At 44.1% G+C, this 16,980-nt stretch overlaps 1 protein-coding gene across 2 annotated transcripts in view; it reads right to left on the bottom strand.

Annotated features, from left to right (window-relative positions):
• The window catches only part of NUP155 (nucleoporin 155), an 871,946-nt gene that overhangs the window by 363,916 nt on the left and 491,050 nt on the right, over positions 1–16,980 (bottom strand). For both annotated transcript variants that reach the window (XM_086960546.1, XM_086960547.1), the window contains one exon: positions 7,280–7,418. In XM_086960546.1, the coding sequence (XP_086816672.1) occupies positions 7,280–7,418 (139 nt within the window). The remainder of the gene's footprint in view (positions 1–7,279; positions 7,419–16,980) is intronic.

Below are 16,980 nucleotides of genomic sequence, written 5' to 3' on the forward strand. Positions count from 1 at the left end.
GGTCATACCTCTTCCTGCTCTTGGGCGGTGGCTGTAGATTGCGTGCTTCTGCTTGGATCCATCTGTATTCAATGCCTGTATAAGGGCAAGAATTAATCTAATGTGGGGATGAATGTGAAGCTGTTGGGCGGTGGAAGAAGTTAGTCTCGATGCCGAGGATTTCAGTACAGGGTCGTTGGTGCAGAGCATGGTTTTGACGTAGAAGGTTTTTGTTCCAAAGGACGTCTCAATGCTGGAGTCGGTGTTAAGGTGGTAACGGTCGATGCAGAGTGCATCGGCTTCAAGATCTCCTTCGGTACGGCGCCGAGGCGGAGTGTGGTGTCCCAATCATGTTTTTCAGTGCAGGTCATGGCTTGAGAGCAGTGGCTCCTGGGCGGGAGCTTCTCAGATGCCGAAGGGTGTAGAAATGTCTGGGGAGGACAGTTGATACACCGGGCCTGCTAAGTGCGCAGGAAGTCTTCGATCTCCAATTCGGAAACAGAGCTAGCTTTGGGCGAGAAGGCCTCCTCCTCAGACAACAGATCCTGGGACTCGCCCTCAAGGTCTTCGGTGCTAAAGAGGCCAGGGGTGTCATTGAGGGTTCTACACAAACCTTTGAAACGTCGAGCACAACAATATTGAAGAGCTTTCTTCCAGTGGAGGAGCAGTAAGTGTCACAAGAGGTCTCATCATACTCGGAAAAGAGGCAGAGGTTGTAGACCTGATGGAGAAAGAACACAATCTAACAATGGAGCCAATGCCCATTCACATTAACAGCAGTAGGTGGAGCCACCGTACCTTGCGACGCAAAAAGACGTCTTAGAAAAACAACTTGCAGACATCCAGGCTCAACACTAGATGGCAGGAGCATGCATGGCATGCATATCTACAATCACCCAAGAATCAAACATGTATTTGTTTGGCGGGGGCTTTGTTTAATTTTTTATGCATGAACAGCAAGTGGACACCACGACAGCAAGCGGGCACCACGCCATAACCTATCCCAGCATTTTTGATTTTCAGGAACTTGGCTTTTGCAGAGGGGACAATCCCATCAGCCCAACTATGAGTCACTCAGGAAAGGCAGGACACACCTCAACCACCCTTGTGACTGTTTACAGTGAACGCACATCCCCAGCTCCAGTCAGTTTAAACCAGAAGGTGAATACACATCCAGGCAGGGCACAAAGAGTCATACACATAAATGCAGACTTCTAAAAGTGGCATTTCTAAATTTGTAATAACAAATCTGATTTCATCAATAAGCAGGATGTATTGCTACTATTCCAAATATACAAAACATGGCCATGCTACCCTTTTCAGATCAGAAATTACCCCATAAACACATATTAGGGAATTTCCAATTCAAATCTATGAGGGGAGCAGCCTCACAGCCGTGAGAAACCAAACAGGCAGTTTGTCACTACCAGTACATCAGTGGGATCAACTTGGACTTTACGACAATCGTAATTAGAATACCTTTAGACTGTTGGTAAGCCCAATTTAATATTCTACTTTCTTGAATACATGGTCTTTTTTGTTTACTACAGCGTCTTCAGACTGTTCTACTTAACACTGGTTACTAACCTACCTTTCTGTAATACCACATGATACAACAACGGAATTTGCCTGATTCATTCGTATACCATAAATTGATTTACAGATGTAATTTTTGATCATAATCTATTGTTCCACTTTGTTTGACTACATCAAATTGATATAAGCTTGTTTTACATTTTAGTTCCCCTGAAGAAGAGATCAAAGGATCTCGAAATGCATTGGGATTGACAACTGGAAATTGTAAATTACTTGTGATTATAACATTGTGTTATTATTTTGATTGTCATTGTATTGACTTTGTGTTGAAAACACAGATGCCTAAACTATTTTGTAAATAAATATTGAAAGCACAATTATCAAGAACAAACAGTTGAGTAAAGATTATTATCATTTGTGAAGATTGTCACAGAGAATCACAAAATAGAGCCAACCTACAGGTTAGCACCAGCAGTGCAGGAAGGGCCTAGTGATCATCCGTCACTTACTCCTAATAGATAGATGCGAGAAGGACCTGCACCCACCTAACAAATTGCAGAATGTGAATGACCTAACAGACCACTACACTAATTCAATAAAGGATATAGTGAATTCCACTATGCCCCTGAAACTGAAAAAAGTCGCTGTGAAAGACAAAAACCCATGGTTTAACGGTACACTGAATGAGGAAAGAAGGAAATTGAGACAAGCAGAGAGAAAATGGAGACAACACCCATCCTCTCCGGAACTGAAAATACTCAGAAAAACCAGAAAAGAATACAATAAGAAGATCCTCAACACCAAAAAAAGAATTTATCAGAGCAGAACTAGATCTCGCCAAAAACAGACCACGGAAACTTTTTGAAATTTTAAAACAACAATCCAACAAATGTGCCAAATCCTCACAAGAAATCACAAAAACACAGCTAAGCTGCGATGAATTCTCAAATTTCTTCACCAACAAAGCCAATTCATTGGAATAAGAGCTTAGGAGAGCAGCGGACTTACTTGACTCCCAAAGACCCAGAACGAACAACACTAACTCTACCAACGCAATAATTAAAGAGGTTGAGACGAAAAATAAGGCCCACTGGGATACATTCAAGTTGTTGGACCAGACTAACATCACCAAAATGCTAGTTGACACTAAACCTAATAACCATTATAATGACCATCTCCCATCAAAATTCACGAAAGAAATCAGCCACATCTTGATTCCTATATGGACAAAAATTATTAACGCCTCTCTCTCACAAGGGATTCTTCCGGATTGTCTAAAAACCGGACAGGTAATCCCCATTATCAAAAAACCGACTGCGAACCCAGATGATCCGAATAATTTTCGCCCAGTAACCAATATCCCTATTCTGGCCAAGCTAATAGAGAAATGTGTACAAAAAGAACTTAGCGAACACATAGACAATTTCTCCCTATTGGATGAATGCCAATCGGGTTTCAGAACAGGTCACAGCACGGAAACAGCAATCCTACATATAGTCGACGATGCTCTACAAGACCAAAAAAGATCATGTCTACTCATCCTCCTAGACCTGTCCTCTGCATTTGACACGGTAAACCATGTAAAATTGCTAAACAGACTCCGGAACAGGATGGGGATATCGGGCACTGTCTTGAAATGGTTTGATTCCTTCCTCAAAAATAGAACGCAAAGATTCCTGATCAACCAAAGATTATCAACTTCAAGTCCTAACACGATTGGAGTTCACCAAGGATCTACATTATCTCCTTCATTGTTTAACCTATATGTGGAACCGCTCACGGAAATTCTTCGAAATTCAAAAATAGCCTTTCATATGTACGCGGACGACACACAACTATACATTAAAATTGCATCTCTGGAAGACATCAAGATAATGAACAAGGCTTTACAATCAACATTACAATGGTTAACAAGAAATCATCTGAAGCTAAACACCCAGAAAACAGAATTCCTACTATTCTCACCGCTAAAGAACCGCACAGAGTCTAAGGAATGGTCAAAAATGATCACGGCGCTCAACTGCAGCCCTACGCTAGTGGAGTCGGCGAAATCGCTTGGAATCACACTTGATGAGAACCTTGACATGAAATCTCACATCAAAGCAATGGCAAAAAGTGCCCGTTACCATTTGAACTACATCAGAAAAATGAAATCTTACATCTCTCAGGCGGATCTTAAACTAGCAATCCAATCCTTAGTAATCGCGAGGATTGAATATGGCTGCACAACTTTAGCCGGCTTACCCAAAATCTCCACAGCCCCACTAAAACCATGCCTCAACGCAGCCGCAAGAATGATCACCGTGTCGAGAAAGTTCGACCATATCTCTCCACACTTGAAAGCATTAAACTGGTTACCGTACGAAGCCAGAATTCAACTAAAAATGGCATGTATCACCCACAAAGCACTTCACTACAGGACACCCAGCTACCTGGCCCAGAAAATTGAACTATCGGGAGGAAGCAGACCAGCGAGAAGTGCCAAGGAGTTAGTACTGAAACCACCCATCTTCCGGAAGAAGAAAACCTATTATAGAGTTTTCTCAGGAGCAGCACCCAGAATCTGGAACTCTCTCCCACCATACATTAGAAAAATGACACACACAGAATCATTTAAGAGGGAATTAAAAACTTTTCTAATGAGCAAATACCTTCCATAGACGAGTCTACTCGCTTTGAAGCTCCACGTTAGACCATGGTAACTGTGTATTCTGTTCTACTGAGCTGTACTTTTTGACGTTACTTAACCAGACATAGTTCTATTGTAGAAAACTGTATCTGTTGGAATATGCTTGATTGTTTCTCATCTACCTCACTCACTGTAAAGCGCTCTGATACCCAAGGGTCTTGTTCGCGCTATACAAAGCTTTTTAAATAAGTAAATAAAATAAATAAATATTATCTGATTCTTTACTATACCGGAGAATTGCTCCTTCCTCCCGACCTTGCACGCCCCGTCTTAAACTAGTTTACATTCTAAAAGTTACAGATTAAGAAAATAAAAACCGAGTGCCCAGTACACCCCTCTATCTTCAACTACCAGTACATGCCACACAACAAAGACACATGTCCTACCTTTTAGCTATACAGCACCCTGCCCTTAGGGCTACCTAGTGCCTACCTTAGGGGTGACCTATATGTAGAAAGAGGGGAGTTTCAGACGTGGCAAACACTTTAAATGCTAAGTCACTGTGGCAGTAAACTGCGCATGGAGTCCCTGCAGTGGCCTGAGAGAGGTATGAAAAGCTACTTCGGTGGGTGGCGAAACCAGCGCTGCATGCCCACTACATGCATTTAATTTACAGGCCCTGGGTATATGGGATACAACTGTATAAGGGACTTACAGGTAAAATAAATATGCCAAATAGGTGTAGACCAATCTTACCAAGTTTACAAGAGAGACACATGCACTTTAGCACTGATCAGCAGTGGTAAAGTGTCTAGTCATAAAACCAACAAAACAGGTCAGAAAAAAAGCAGGAAGAAGGCAAAACGTTTGGGGATAACCCTACAAAAAGGGGCGGACACTACACCTTACCCGTGCCCAGGTCCTTTGATTTGCAGGTACTCAGTCAGCTTTTACAAAGGGGACAACCCCACATTCCTACCACTTCCCCTCTGCCCCTTTCGTTCTTTCTTCTTCTTATAGTATGGGCACAATCCAATTCGTTTTAACCAAAATCATTATCTTGTATTATGTAATATCAAGTAGAGGAATAATGTGATACCTTAATATTATAGTCAAAAATCATCAAATACCAAAATATTGAAAGGTAAAGGTATACAGGGCACTTTAGAGTTAATATTTTTAACTCCACTACTACATACTTTGATGATATATTGTCATGGTACACATATTTGAAGCGAGGGGGGTCTATAAATATTTACTCAATGTTACTTTTGATCTTCATATTTTGCCAACAGTACTAACATATAACGATATTTGATGATTAGGACCCACATCACCGAGACATTCCCTTAGTGTTGTTTTGTGGGAGGGCACATGCCCGGCCTTCCAATGCCCCCAACACACAGAACCTTCCTCTACTATTTCCAAGCGAAACCTTCAAATCTTTCTTTATCGGAGGTGAGCTTGTCTACACAAACCAGTGGTCTAACTATGGGAAGACGTGCCCCCAGACCTTTATAAAAGGGCAGCTACCAGCATCATCACATTGGTTTAAATCGGCGGCGGTCGGAATTGGTTCAAAAGACATACCTGTAAACAGGTAGTGCTCTGAGCCAAACCAAAAAGAGGAGGTACTCTGTCAGAGGGCAGGACGGGATAGTGGAAATAGGATTATTGAGAGTTTAAGAACAATATCCAGTGCGGAGGGTCCAACACCATAATTACTTGCATAAGCACATCATCTTGAACTTGATTTGTTTCAGACAAGAATTCTCTCCCTCAACTTTAGAACAGATGCCAGGCCACCATCCCTATTAGGTACCAAGTAATGACAATAGTTTTTTTTCTTAAACATGTTTTATTAAAGATAAGACTTGCAATATTGGCATGTATCACTTGATGTGTTGGTATGATTATACTATCCATTACATATTCTCAATAACATAGTTACATCATAAATCCGGCAGATTTTGGCTACTTTATAGTGCATAAATAGTTTTTCATTAATCATCCCAAGTAACAATAGTAACATCCCCAGCTCTTCTCTGTGGTTAGCACCACATACATATATTTTCATAGCATTGAGGGACAACATCTCCCCCTTCAGAATCAAAGCCTAGGCAGGGAGCGAAAAAGCAGAAACCAGTGTGGAATTAGTCAATTGGGCATCCAGAAAATGAAGGGTGCATCCCTGAGACATCATCTTTAGCGCCAATTTGTCTGATGTAATTGTACCCATATGCCTAACAATGCACTTGTCCTTGGATAGGGAACTTATTAGCAAATGGAGGAGGACTCATTCTGCTGGTGGACGCTTCTGGTACCACACTTTGTCCTGTATATCCAATAGCTCTGGAAATATAGAACAGTTGTGAAAGTTGAATCTGTCGAGCTGTCATACCATAGAAAATCCACCAACAAGAGATATAGCTCCTGGTACTGTTTAACAGTGAGGCCAGGGTCAAGGAGATAGCCAAGACCAAGGTCTGTTGAACTGTCCCTCCAAGGATTGTGCCTTCTTACCAAAGAGCTGCTCGTTGTCAATTGTATCAGCCAACTGGTCATAAATCATGCAATCAATCTGTTTACTCTGGCTCCTCAAGAATAATAATTCAAGACAAATATTTTAACCATAAAAGACCCAATGAAAATAATAATGTAATATTAAGATAAAAGACTCTGAAATGTATCCAAGAATGTCTGCATATATTTTACTGCATTGTTCACCGATCTGGTTACTGTAGAAGCTGTCTCAAGGTGAATCTTCAGAATGTGCATGACACATCTTCACTATCCTTGATGACTTGGCCATCGGGATCTAGAAGTGGTCCTGTGAGGGACACGAGTGTAGCAGAATAGTAAATCAGGTGAAATTTATGATGTCAATATGAGACTACCACATTTTTTCCCAGGTCATCTTCTTCTTTCAAAATTTGTCAGAGGGAATGGCATTCCCTGTAGTCTTCACTGATGGCACCTCTGCCACAAAACATTTCTTGTGTGGTTTAGTGACATTTAATAAAACAAGTAAATTTTCTCTGCAGATGTACAATGTAAAACAATATGGCAATTCCTTAGATATCAGTATAAAATTGTAATTAACATATGTAACAGTACAAAAGTCAGTTATCTTACCTTGTCGATACTGAGAACAGACGTTCGAAAGATCGACTTGATGGCTGATTTTCTGATATTCCTTTAAAGACTCTCTCAATGTTCTTTCCTTTTCCAGTTTACTTGCAAGCTGCCTAGATCGCTGAAGTAACTCATTGGCCTAAAATGAGAAACAAAATAAGAAACTGTTTATTAACAGAATATGAAACATGTTGCACCCTGCAGAGTTTACACATATTACATATTGCAGAGGAATTTGGCACATGGTAATGTTGGGCTAGGAGTTTAAAAACTGCTCTTCTAGTCTGCAGTGGCGGACTGAGAGACTCCTTTTACCTGTGTCACACCCAGGGTGTCCCTCTAACATACATGTCCTGGTTACCATATACAAGGGTCTTACAGGTAGGTTAGCCTAGGCCAATTGAATATGACCAATTATGGGTTCAGAGCGCTGCCACTGCGGTCTGGTAGCAGACCTCAGAGTGAAAAACAGCAGAATAAGTCAAAAAATACAACCTTGGGGGAGGAGCCAAGCCTGCAACCGCGATGGCCGCTTAGGCTCTCGGCTCCGCCGACCTTCTCACTTTGCTTCTACATCCTGCAATTTATCCTGCACTCGAACCGAATTTTTGGGACGGGGAAGTGACTCTGATCCCATTGGTGTGTTCCCCGGCTTGTTTCCAGCGGTAGCGGTGGCGAAACGTCCTCGCCTTTTCCCCGGCCCTTAATGGCTATGAGACCGGGTCTTTGTGCGTGAGGGACGGCCAGCCCCTGCCACAACAACAACGGCCATCGAAGACGGGGAGGAGTCGGCCGGTCGGAGAGAGGTTACCGCACTACGCTTCCCGCTGCAGCAATCCAGCCTACCCTGCGATTCTGTACGCCTGAGAGGCATCGCAGATCTGGGGAATTACATTGTATGTCTTCCCCGCCCGTGAACTGCCTGGACAGTTCTCTCATCTTTCCCTACGCTGTGATGGGAGCCATTTTGAGCACCGGGCACTCGGCGCTTGGCATTGAGGGCTCTGGACCGCGTCTGAGGGTCCAGGTGATTGCCGAGATCGCATCAACACTGCAGGTGGTGACGGTATGGAGTCTGCTGCCCCTGTGCTCCCGGCCCGATTGTACCTTGGAGAGTGTCAGCGGGGTGATCAGTTGGACGCAGTAGAGTAGTGTGGCTCACTGGTTAGAGGCGGCAGACCCGGAAGCAAAGAACGGCCCGGGACCAGGGTTCAATTCCCGACGCGGCAGGGTCGAGGACCAGGGTCAGCGGACTTGATAATTCTCGCCTCGGTGCCTACTTTAACCAGGGATCACACTCGGCAACTCTGGGCATTAGCTTGCCTCATCTCTACAACGGCCCCCCACATTCGCCGGGGATGCCTGGTTTCACCTTGGAGATACCCAGTAGGGACCATCTCACAGGGATAGCCAGGACGGGTTCCCCAGCGGTCTACAGCGCCACGACGCCTCAGGGCAGCAGTGCGCTTTACAAGACACATACATTACATTACATTACATTACATGATAACTGTCGGTCTCGAGAACTACTACCTGCCAGTGAGCCTCGAGTGAGGAGGAATGCTGGACCCTTTATTTTGGGGGCACCGCCGGGGATCAGTGATATTCTGGTCGCTCTAGGTGCTTTGCGGGCTGCCCTGGATTGTAGTGCCCAGGACTTGGGGAGTCGGCTGGATGCTATCGCTCCTGCTGTGCCCTCGGCTGACCGTGATTGCTCTCGAGTGCGGGACACTGCGCCATACCCTGCACCCGACCGCGGTGAACTTCCTACCCCGGTGTATACGGGGGCGTCGGAGGACCAAGATCTCAAGACTACCATGGTGCTGACAGGTATGGTCGGGAAGAGATCCGGTGTTCGTGGACTCGTACAGTGGTTGGAGAATCGTCTCCGGACGCCATGTCCGGCAACTCATTTGTGGTCTGATGGCGTGACTCCCCCTCCTTTCCTGGATCTGATTCTACCGGGCTGGTCCGCCGGCTTTGGGGGATTACTGTTGTGCGATGATCCTTTCCACATCGTCATTGAACACACATCATTGCTCTTGGCTGACTTTGGTGGGCAGCTAACTATCCTATTATGGCCATCCCGTTCGCCCACTCCACCTAAGATGGCGGCTGGACAGCTGGACTCCGTTGACGCACTTGATCACATGGGGCAAGGTTGAGGATGTTTTCTTGATTGCTGTTGCTCGTACGGCTGGGGACTATGAGGGACAGGCGGGACATTGACTGTTTCAAATGTTGATTCTTCATCGGTTTGAGGGTCGGAGGGTGGGCGGCTGGGAGCTCGCACACCGATTGCCTTTTCCTCCTCCATTTTCTTTCTTTCTTCACTTCTTCTCTAACTATATTTCGGGTTTCCTATTAGGGCGACGGGCACACTGCTGGGGGGATAGGCCATGGCCTTCTGCAGGGGTGCGGGTGGGGGGTTGGGGGTTGGTTTCTGTGTATCTTCTTGTTTCCTCTTTGGTTCTATGGCCCTTTTCTTTACTCTTTTTGGTCTTATTTTACGGGAATTCTATGGCGTACTCAGTTCTTGTGGGGTGGGGCAATGGTTTGTCCTGTATAGTGACTGTGCTGATGGCTGCCCAGTTTTGCTTACTCTGCCCCCTACTCCCACTTTAATTGTTCAGTTAGTTGCCTTTGCACAATTTGAAAGCCAGCTGTAGAATCTGCACAGACTGCTTGCTATCGATCCTGTATTCATTAGAATCCCAAAAAAGAAAAAAGAAACCTCATCCATCCTGGTATCGTTTTTGATACGGACATTTTCCTGAGCTACAATGGGGCAATTGGGAGACGTAATGCTGCATGTTTATGGTCTTATTGCTTTGCTTGCCCATGATTGTATCTGCTATATGTACGATAAAGGTTTACCAAAAATTAAAAAAAAAAAAAAATAGAACCTTAGGTAGCCATACCAAAAGAGTTTATTTCCTTACAGAAATACAGAAATACATCAGGGATAAGGGGAATTATGAGATATTTAGAATCAAAATACTGTCCCATACACACTAACTGCCCAGAAAAGCTAGGATTACCTGGAGATGATTATGCACATTTGACTAGTTTTGCAGCATGTATTTTCACTTTGCAAACATTCTTTTCCGTTAAAAGAACTTTCACCACTTGGTAATGAGCACATCTGTCTTCTCATTTACAGTAGTACTGATTTTAATAGACCTTTTTTGCTTAACATCAGTAAACTACTATAATTTGATAATCTCAATAGAACTCGTATTATTCCTTAAGGTTCTTGCCTTTCCACCACCACTGTTAAAGATTACTTACAAGTGCAATAACAGACTACTTTCTTCTAATGAATGCAGTACATTATGAGGCATTTGTGTTTCCCATCCCTTTTTATGTCGAGCCTGTGCAGCGCATGCACTGCTCTGCGAGGTATGCTGTACTCAGGTATGGACTTGGAGCTCTGCCCACTTTCCGCCAACTTTTCAATTGGCTTCTGTTATTGCCCTTTCTTAATGGTTGCTTCTGATTCATTAATACGTTTGTTATCCCCTTCTTAGTAACGCCTTGTCTGCAATTGTAACCTTCCATAAGGACTGGACCTTTTACTTGTGTGGTTGCACCGTATTTTCATTTAGTCTGTGTAAACTATTTTCTTTCACAATTTTGTCCTACTCCAGACATGGCGTCCTTTCCTGCAACGGTCGTGTGCCTTTCTTTCCTTATTTGTCCAGCGCAGTACACTTTTAATAGAGCGGCCACGTGCCTTTCTTTATTTATTAAATGTTTTATGGGGTTTTTTTCAAAGCGTCCCATGCAGCGCTTTCTGTTTGATATCAGCCAGCACCTTTCTTTACACAAGAAGTGTTTCAAGAAATGGGTGTGACCGACATTAAAGTGAAAGTGCTGTCGTGTTCTAATCTAGGACCCCGATCAACACTGTGACCTTATGCCCCTATACGGCTATAATCCATTCATAACCCTATAATGGCATAAACGATCAAGAGCAATATTTCAGAAACTCGTCTCTGGCCTAACACGATCAGAGCCACATTTCAGAATCTCTTCCTCTGCAGCTCATTACAGCAGATGACACAGCAGAACCCACTATCTTAGATTCCTAGATTACACTCCGAGTTCTTCAACAAGATAAAACTCAGCAACCTGGGAAAGCCCCGCTTGCTATGTTTTGATTAGTAATAGAACTCTAATGAGCACTGAGAGACGATCACTTCCTAGTGACATCTTTATTGACGTCTTATGTCCAAAAACGTACGTCAAACAAGGCACCTTTCAGGTATAAATATTACCAACGTTGCCTTAAGCAAACGCTGCCGCGACGACATCGATGATAGCGATGGTGTGGTGAATACAGGAGCAGAACAGCTGTCCCTTGCAGAGCCCAGCAGATACAAGCTGCCCACGGACACTGCCCATCCTCCTCTTGGCGCGCTGAGAGAGACGCTGTCTTTTCCCTTGCCGAGAAAATCCAGCTCCGGCGTTTCCAGCCTACTCTTGCGAGTGACTGGGATATCGAATCCTGGAAGGAGATACAAGACCTCCAACATTCTATTTCAGAGGTATGGTGTTGACTAAACCCTTAGAGAGAATTCTTGAAGCAAACCTTGGCAAAACCAACTTAACTAAAACTGCTACTTACTTACTCCCTCCCAAGTATTAGGCTTAGGTCAGGTGCACTGGGGAAGGCGTAGTTAGAAGCACCAGTTGAGTACGTTAGTCAAATGTATATATGAATGTATATATTTTATTCATTTTAACCATTGTATGGCTAAGAAACCATATCAATGCTTTTACAGTACTATTTCGCAATCCTCATTTTACTGTACGCACTTTTTATAATAACTAGTCTTGCAATTGTGGCAATTCATTTCTCTTGCATGAGAAGAAAGACTGTTCAATAAATAATACCTTTTTATTGAAAACGCCAGTCTCTCTATTCTCTGCATCTTGGTGAAAGTAATCTGCACAACTGACTGAGTAAAATAACTGTCTATTGTTTCACACGACTCTAGAGATTGACTCTTATTCTAAGGAGCAAAGTTTTCATGTTTATGCGGTTGTTGGAAAACTGAATCCCTTCTTGTCTGTACCAGGGAAGCTGATCACTTCCTATTCAGTCAAGAAAGTTTCCAGTGACCTCTGAGCTAGTTGGTACAAACCCAATTAAGTTTAGCATAGTCAGTAGAGACCTGGAAGACCGCACTTCTACGTCTATACTACTGTTTATGTTATTCCAATGTGCAGGGCCTATAGGGAAAATAGGAACTACACTACATGGAGCCCAATGTTTGGTAAGGCGATAAAACTAACGCAAGACGTTAGAGTACCTCAGTCGTGCATTTTTCACCCAGACACCTTTCTACCGTAAATACTCCAATAGACGTCTGGAGTGGGTGAAAGGTTAAAATCCGCCCAAACTTAGTAGGAAGAGATTCCTATGTAAAGCTCTGGCTTATTCAACGTTGAAGGATACAGTGTTCCAAAATATTGTGCACCTAATCTTTGTCTCCTTGGAGACCTGCTCTGCAAAAACCTTCCTGACAATAAAATGTCAGACACTGAAAACGGAACCGTTGATGCCGCAGTAAATGCGACTCAGCAGGGTCCCGATGGTACAGGGACTACTGAACCGGGTGCAATAATCATCCCGGTCAACATAAGAAAAACTATAACGTCAAAACTTATAGAAAATGGACTGACCACACAAGGTGGCACAGTCGTCTTCGTGATAGAGGCACACGAATATCGGCAGACAGAAGTATTCTATTCTTGGATAAAATTTCCAGCGGCAAACACCGCAACACACGAGTTCCACTATTACAAAATAGGGGATCCACCAGAAGAGTACGCTCCTTTTGAGGAGATTGAAATCCCATTAAAATACCAAGAGCACCTGCTCTGGTTTAAAGGCGTCCTAAAACAAAATGATCATATTACCAGGCTCGGTCCACTAGGTAGACCAGGAGCAACGTGGCCGGTTCTAGCCAGCTACACACTACATCTGGACATTGATACAATGTCAAGTGAAGAACTCTTAGTTAAAATAAGAGAGTTAACAAAGGCATATAGAGAGTTAGTTCGATTGGCAATGGAGGATAAAGCGATCCGCCAGAAGTTGAAGGAAACAGATATAACAGATCAACCAATTGAGCTTGCCAGAATCATAGAAAAATGTTATGAAGAACTAGGTAGAGACAGCTTGGGTGGAAAACCAGTAAAGCCCCAACTGCTCGAAAATCCTGAAAAATTATTTATTAAAAATAATTCAAACACTCCTAAAAAGAGCTGGGATGGAAATAAACAATCAACTCCTAAAGAAAAAATTTTCCAGTCCAGAGGAAGGTCTCCTCGACGGAGAGAAAGAACTCAGACTCGAGAACACCCTCCCCAGAGGGAGCCCTCTGAGAAAAGATATAACCTTAGAAATAGGGATAATTTGAAGAAACCTGATAGATATCAAAGTATTGATACACGTCCCTCTCGATCTTTTACGCAGAAATCGGAAAGAAGAGGACGGTCAGACCCAGGAGAGCACACCAAGTCCAAAGACAAGGAACCTGCTCAAAGTAAAAAATCTCAATTTCCAAGAAAGAAGGTAGCCAGTATTAGAGTAATCGAACATACTGAGAATACTGAGGACACAGTTGAAAAACGGGGAGTGGGCACAGACAATGTTAGACAGTGCAGCAGAAATCACCATAGCTCGCAAGATCCTGATGAGTCATCTGGAGACAGTGGACACAAATGAATACATTCAAGTAGAAACTGCCGAAACCAGAGTTAGCGAGCCCCATAAGATATACGAAATACCACTGTGTATAGAGGGTGAGAAGACTAGGAAAATAAGGGGTCTATTTTGGGATACTCTCTCAAAAGGCTATGACATCCTGTTAGCTGAAAAAGACTGGCCCCCGGAGTTTGTCAGGGAGTGCCCTCGTGGCGAAGAAATGATTATGCCTGCCTTCTCGAATCACATTCTGATTCACACTAAATATATATATGCAAGGAAATGGGCAGTAGCCCAGGCACCAGCACTATATAAAAATCATGTAGGATGGGATGAGGACTCTCCTCACAAAATCCAGTTAAAAAGTCAACCGACTGCACAAAGGCAGTATCCAATTAAGCAAGAAGCTAAAAAACAAGTCAGGGAGATTTTAGATCAACTTGAATATCAGGGGGTGATTGAAACATGCACCTCTCAAATGAACAATCCTTTGTTTCCTGTCTCCAAACCAGACAATTCATATCGTCTAGTTTTGGACTACAGACACCTTAACTCATGTTGCAAAACATTTGCAGTACAAAATTCGCATAGTGCTGCACTAATGAATAACATAGTTAGGAAAAAATATAAAACAACATTAGACATATCAAATGGTTTCTTTTGTCAAAATATTGCAACAGAAAGCAGATACTTGACCGCTTTCTCAGTAATGGGGTCACAGTAAATTTCTGTAGGCTCCCACAGGGATTCAAGAACAGCCCAGGACTATTTTCAGCCAGAGTATTAGAGTTACTACAAATATATGATGATGAGGCATTATCTTATGTTGCAAATGCTACTTACCAGTATGCATCTGTTCTTGGCATGTAGGGCTGCTGACATTCATATCTGTGCATAGATCGCCGCCTAGTGTTGGGTCCGGATGATTGCACATTGTTGTCCTGGAAGAGTCTTCGAAGTATAACGAGATAGGTGGCTCCTCCCCTGGACTACAGTGCGCATGGGTATCGCCTCCATCCCCAGATTGTTTTTAGCCATTGGCAGAGATGGAGTGAAGTATGTGAGTGATGCCTATGCTACGAGCAGATATATATATATATATATGTATGAAGACTGCAGCTGCTACAGGCGCCGGGGAGGAGGGTGGGCGATATGAATGTCAGCAGCCCTACATGCCAAGAACAGATGCATACTGGTAAGTAGCATTTGCAGTTCGAGGCATGTGGGCTGCTGAATTCATATCTGTGCATAGAATACATAGCAGTCCTCCCATTATTGGCGGCCGCCCGTGCCAGCTGCAGCAGTCTGAAAAAGTGTCTTGAGAACAGCCTGACCAACAGCTGCCTGCTGTTTGGAGTGCACGTCTACACAGTAATGTTTAGTGAAAGTATGTGTGGTAGACCATGTGGCTGCTCTACAAATATCTTCTAAGGGAATATTACCTAAGAAAGCCATAGAGGCCCCCAACTTTCTGGTGGAGTGGGCTCTTGGTGGAATTGTGAGAGTGCGCTTAGCCTTAGCGTAACAGATCTGAATGCATTCTACAATCCACCTAGCGATCCCAGCTTTGGAGATAGCGTTTCCCTTGTGGTGTGAAGCAAATGCAACGAAAAGTTGCTTGGTCTTACGAAAATCTTTGGTCCTGTCAATGTAGTACATTAAGGCTCTTTTAACGTCAAGGGTGTGGAGGATCCGCTCCGCCAGCGACTCTGGGTTTTGAAAAAACACTGGCAACTCAATTGTCTGGTTCATATGGAATTGAGATACAACCTTGGGTAAGAATTTGGGGTTAGTGCGGAGCACCACCCTGTTAGCGTGTACTTGGAGGAAAGGTTCTTGGATGGTGAGCGCCTGCAATTCGCTAACCCTCCGTAGCGATGTAATTGCTACTAAGAAAGCCACCTTCCAAGTCAGAAACTGAAGCTCACAAGAGTGCAGTGGCTCAAAGGGAGGACCCATCAGCCTAGTAAGAACCACATTGAGGTTCCATTCCGGAGCTGGTGGTGTCCGTGGTGGAATGACCCTTTTGAGTCCTTCCAGAAAAGCCTTAATAGCAGGGACCTTAAAAAGTGATAGGTGTTGCCTATTCTGGAGGTATGCTGCCATTGCAGACAAGTGAATGCGTATGGAAGAATACGCCAAATTACATTGGTACAGGTGGAACAGGTAACAAATGATGTTCTGAATGGAAGCATCTAGCGGGTCAATATCGTGGTTTACACAGTAAACGACAAACCGCTTCCATTTAGCCGCATAACAAGCTCTAGTAGTGGGCTTCCTTGCCTCCCGAATGATGTCCATGCAATCGGGGGGAAGATTGAGGTAGCCAAACTCTAGGACTTCAGGAGCCAGATCGCCAGGTTGAGCTGTTGCGGATCTGGGTGCTGAATGTCGCCATGGCTCTGCGTCAGAAGGCTGGGAGTGAGATGAAGCCTTTGATGCGGTACCACGGAGAGTTCCAGAAACGTGGTGTACCATGGTTGGCGAGCCCACGTTGGAGCAACCAGGATGAGAGTCATCGAGTGCTGCCTGAGCTTGCGTGCCACCAGCGGTATCAGAGGTGCTGGGGGAAAAGCGTACGCAAATCTGCCTGACCAGTTCATCCACATCGCATTGCCCTGCGATTACGGGTGTGGGAACCTGGCGGCGAAGCTTTGGCATTTTGCGTTCTCCTTTGTGGCGAACAGGTCTATCTCTGGATGACCCCACTTTTGGAAGTACGGTTGGAGTACTGATGGATGTATCTCCCACTCGTGCATTTGATGGCTGTGCCTGCTGAGCAGGTCCGCCATCTGGTTGTCCTTGCCTGGGAGATGCTCTGCCATGAGGAAGATGTTCCTGTGAATGGCCCACTTCCACATGCTCTGAGCCAGATGAGACAGCTGCGGAGAGTGTGTGCCCCCCTGTTTCTGAATGTAGTACATGGCCGTCATGTTGTCCGTCCGGATCAACACGACCTTGTTGCACAGATGTACTTTGAATG

Source organism: Lissotriton vulgaris, chromosome 3_1 (assembly GCF_964263255.1).
Source record: "Lissotriton vulgaris chromosome 3_1, aLisVul1.2, whole genome shotgun sequence".
NCBI lineage: Eukaryota > Metazoa > Chordata > Amphibia > Caudata > Salamandridae > Lissotriton > Lissotriton vulgaris.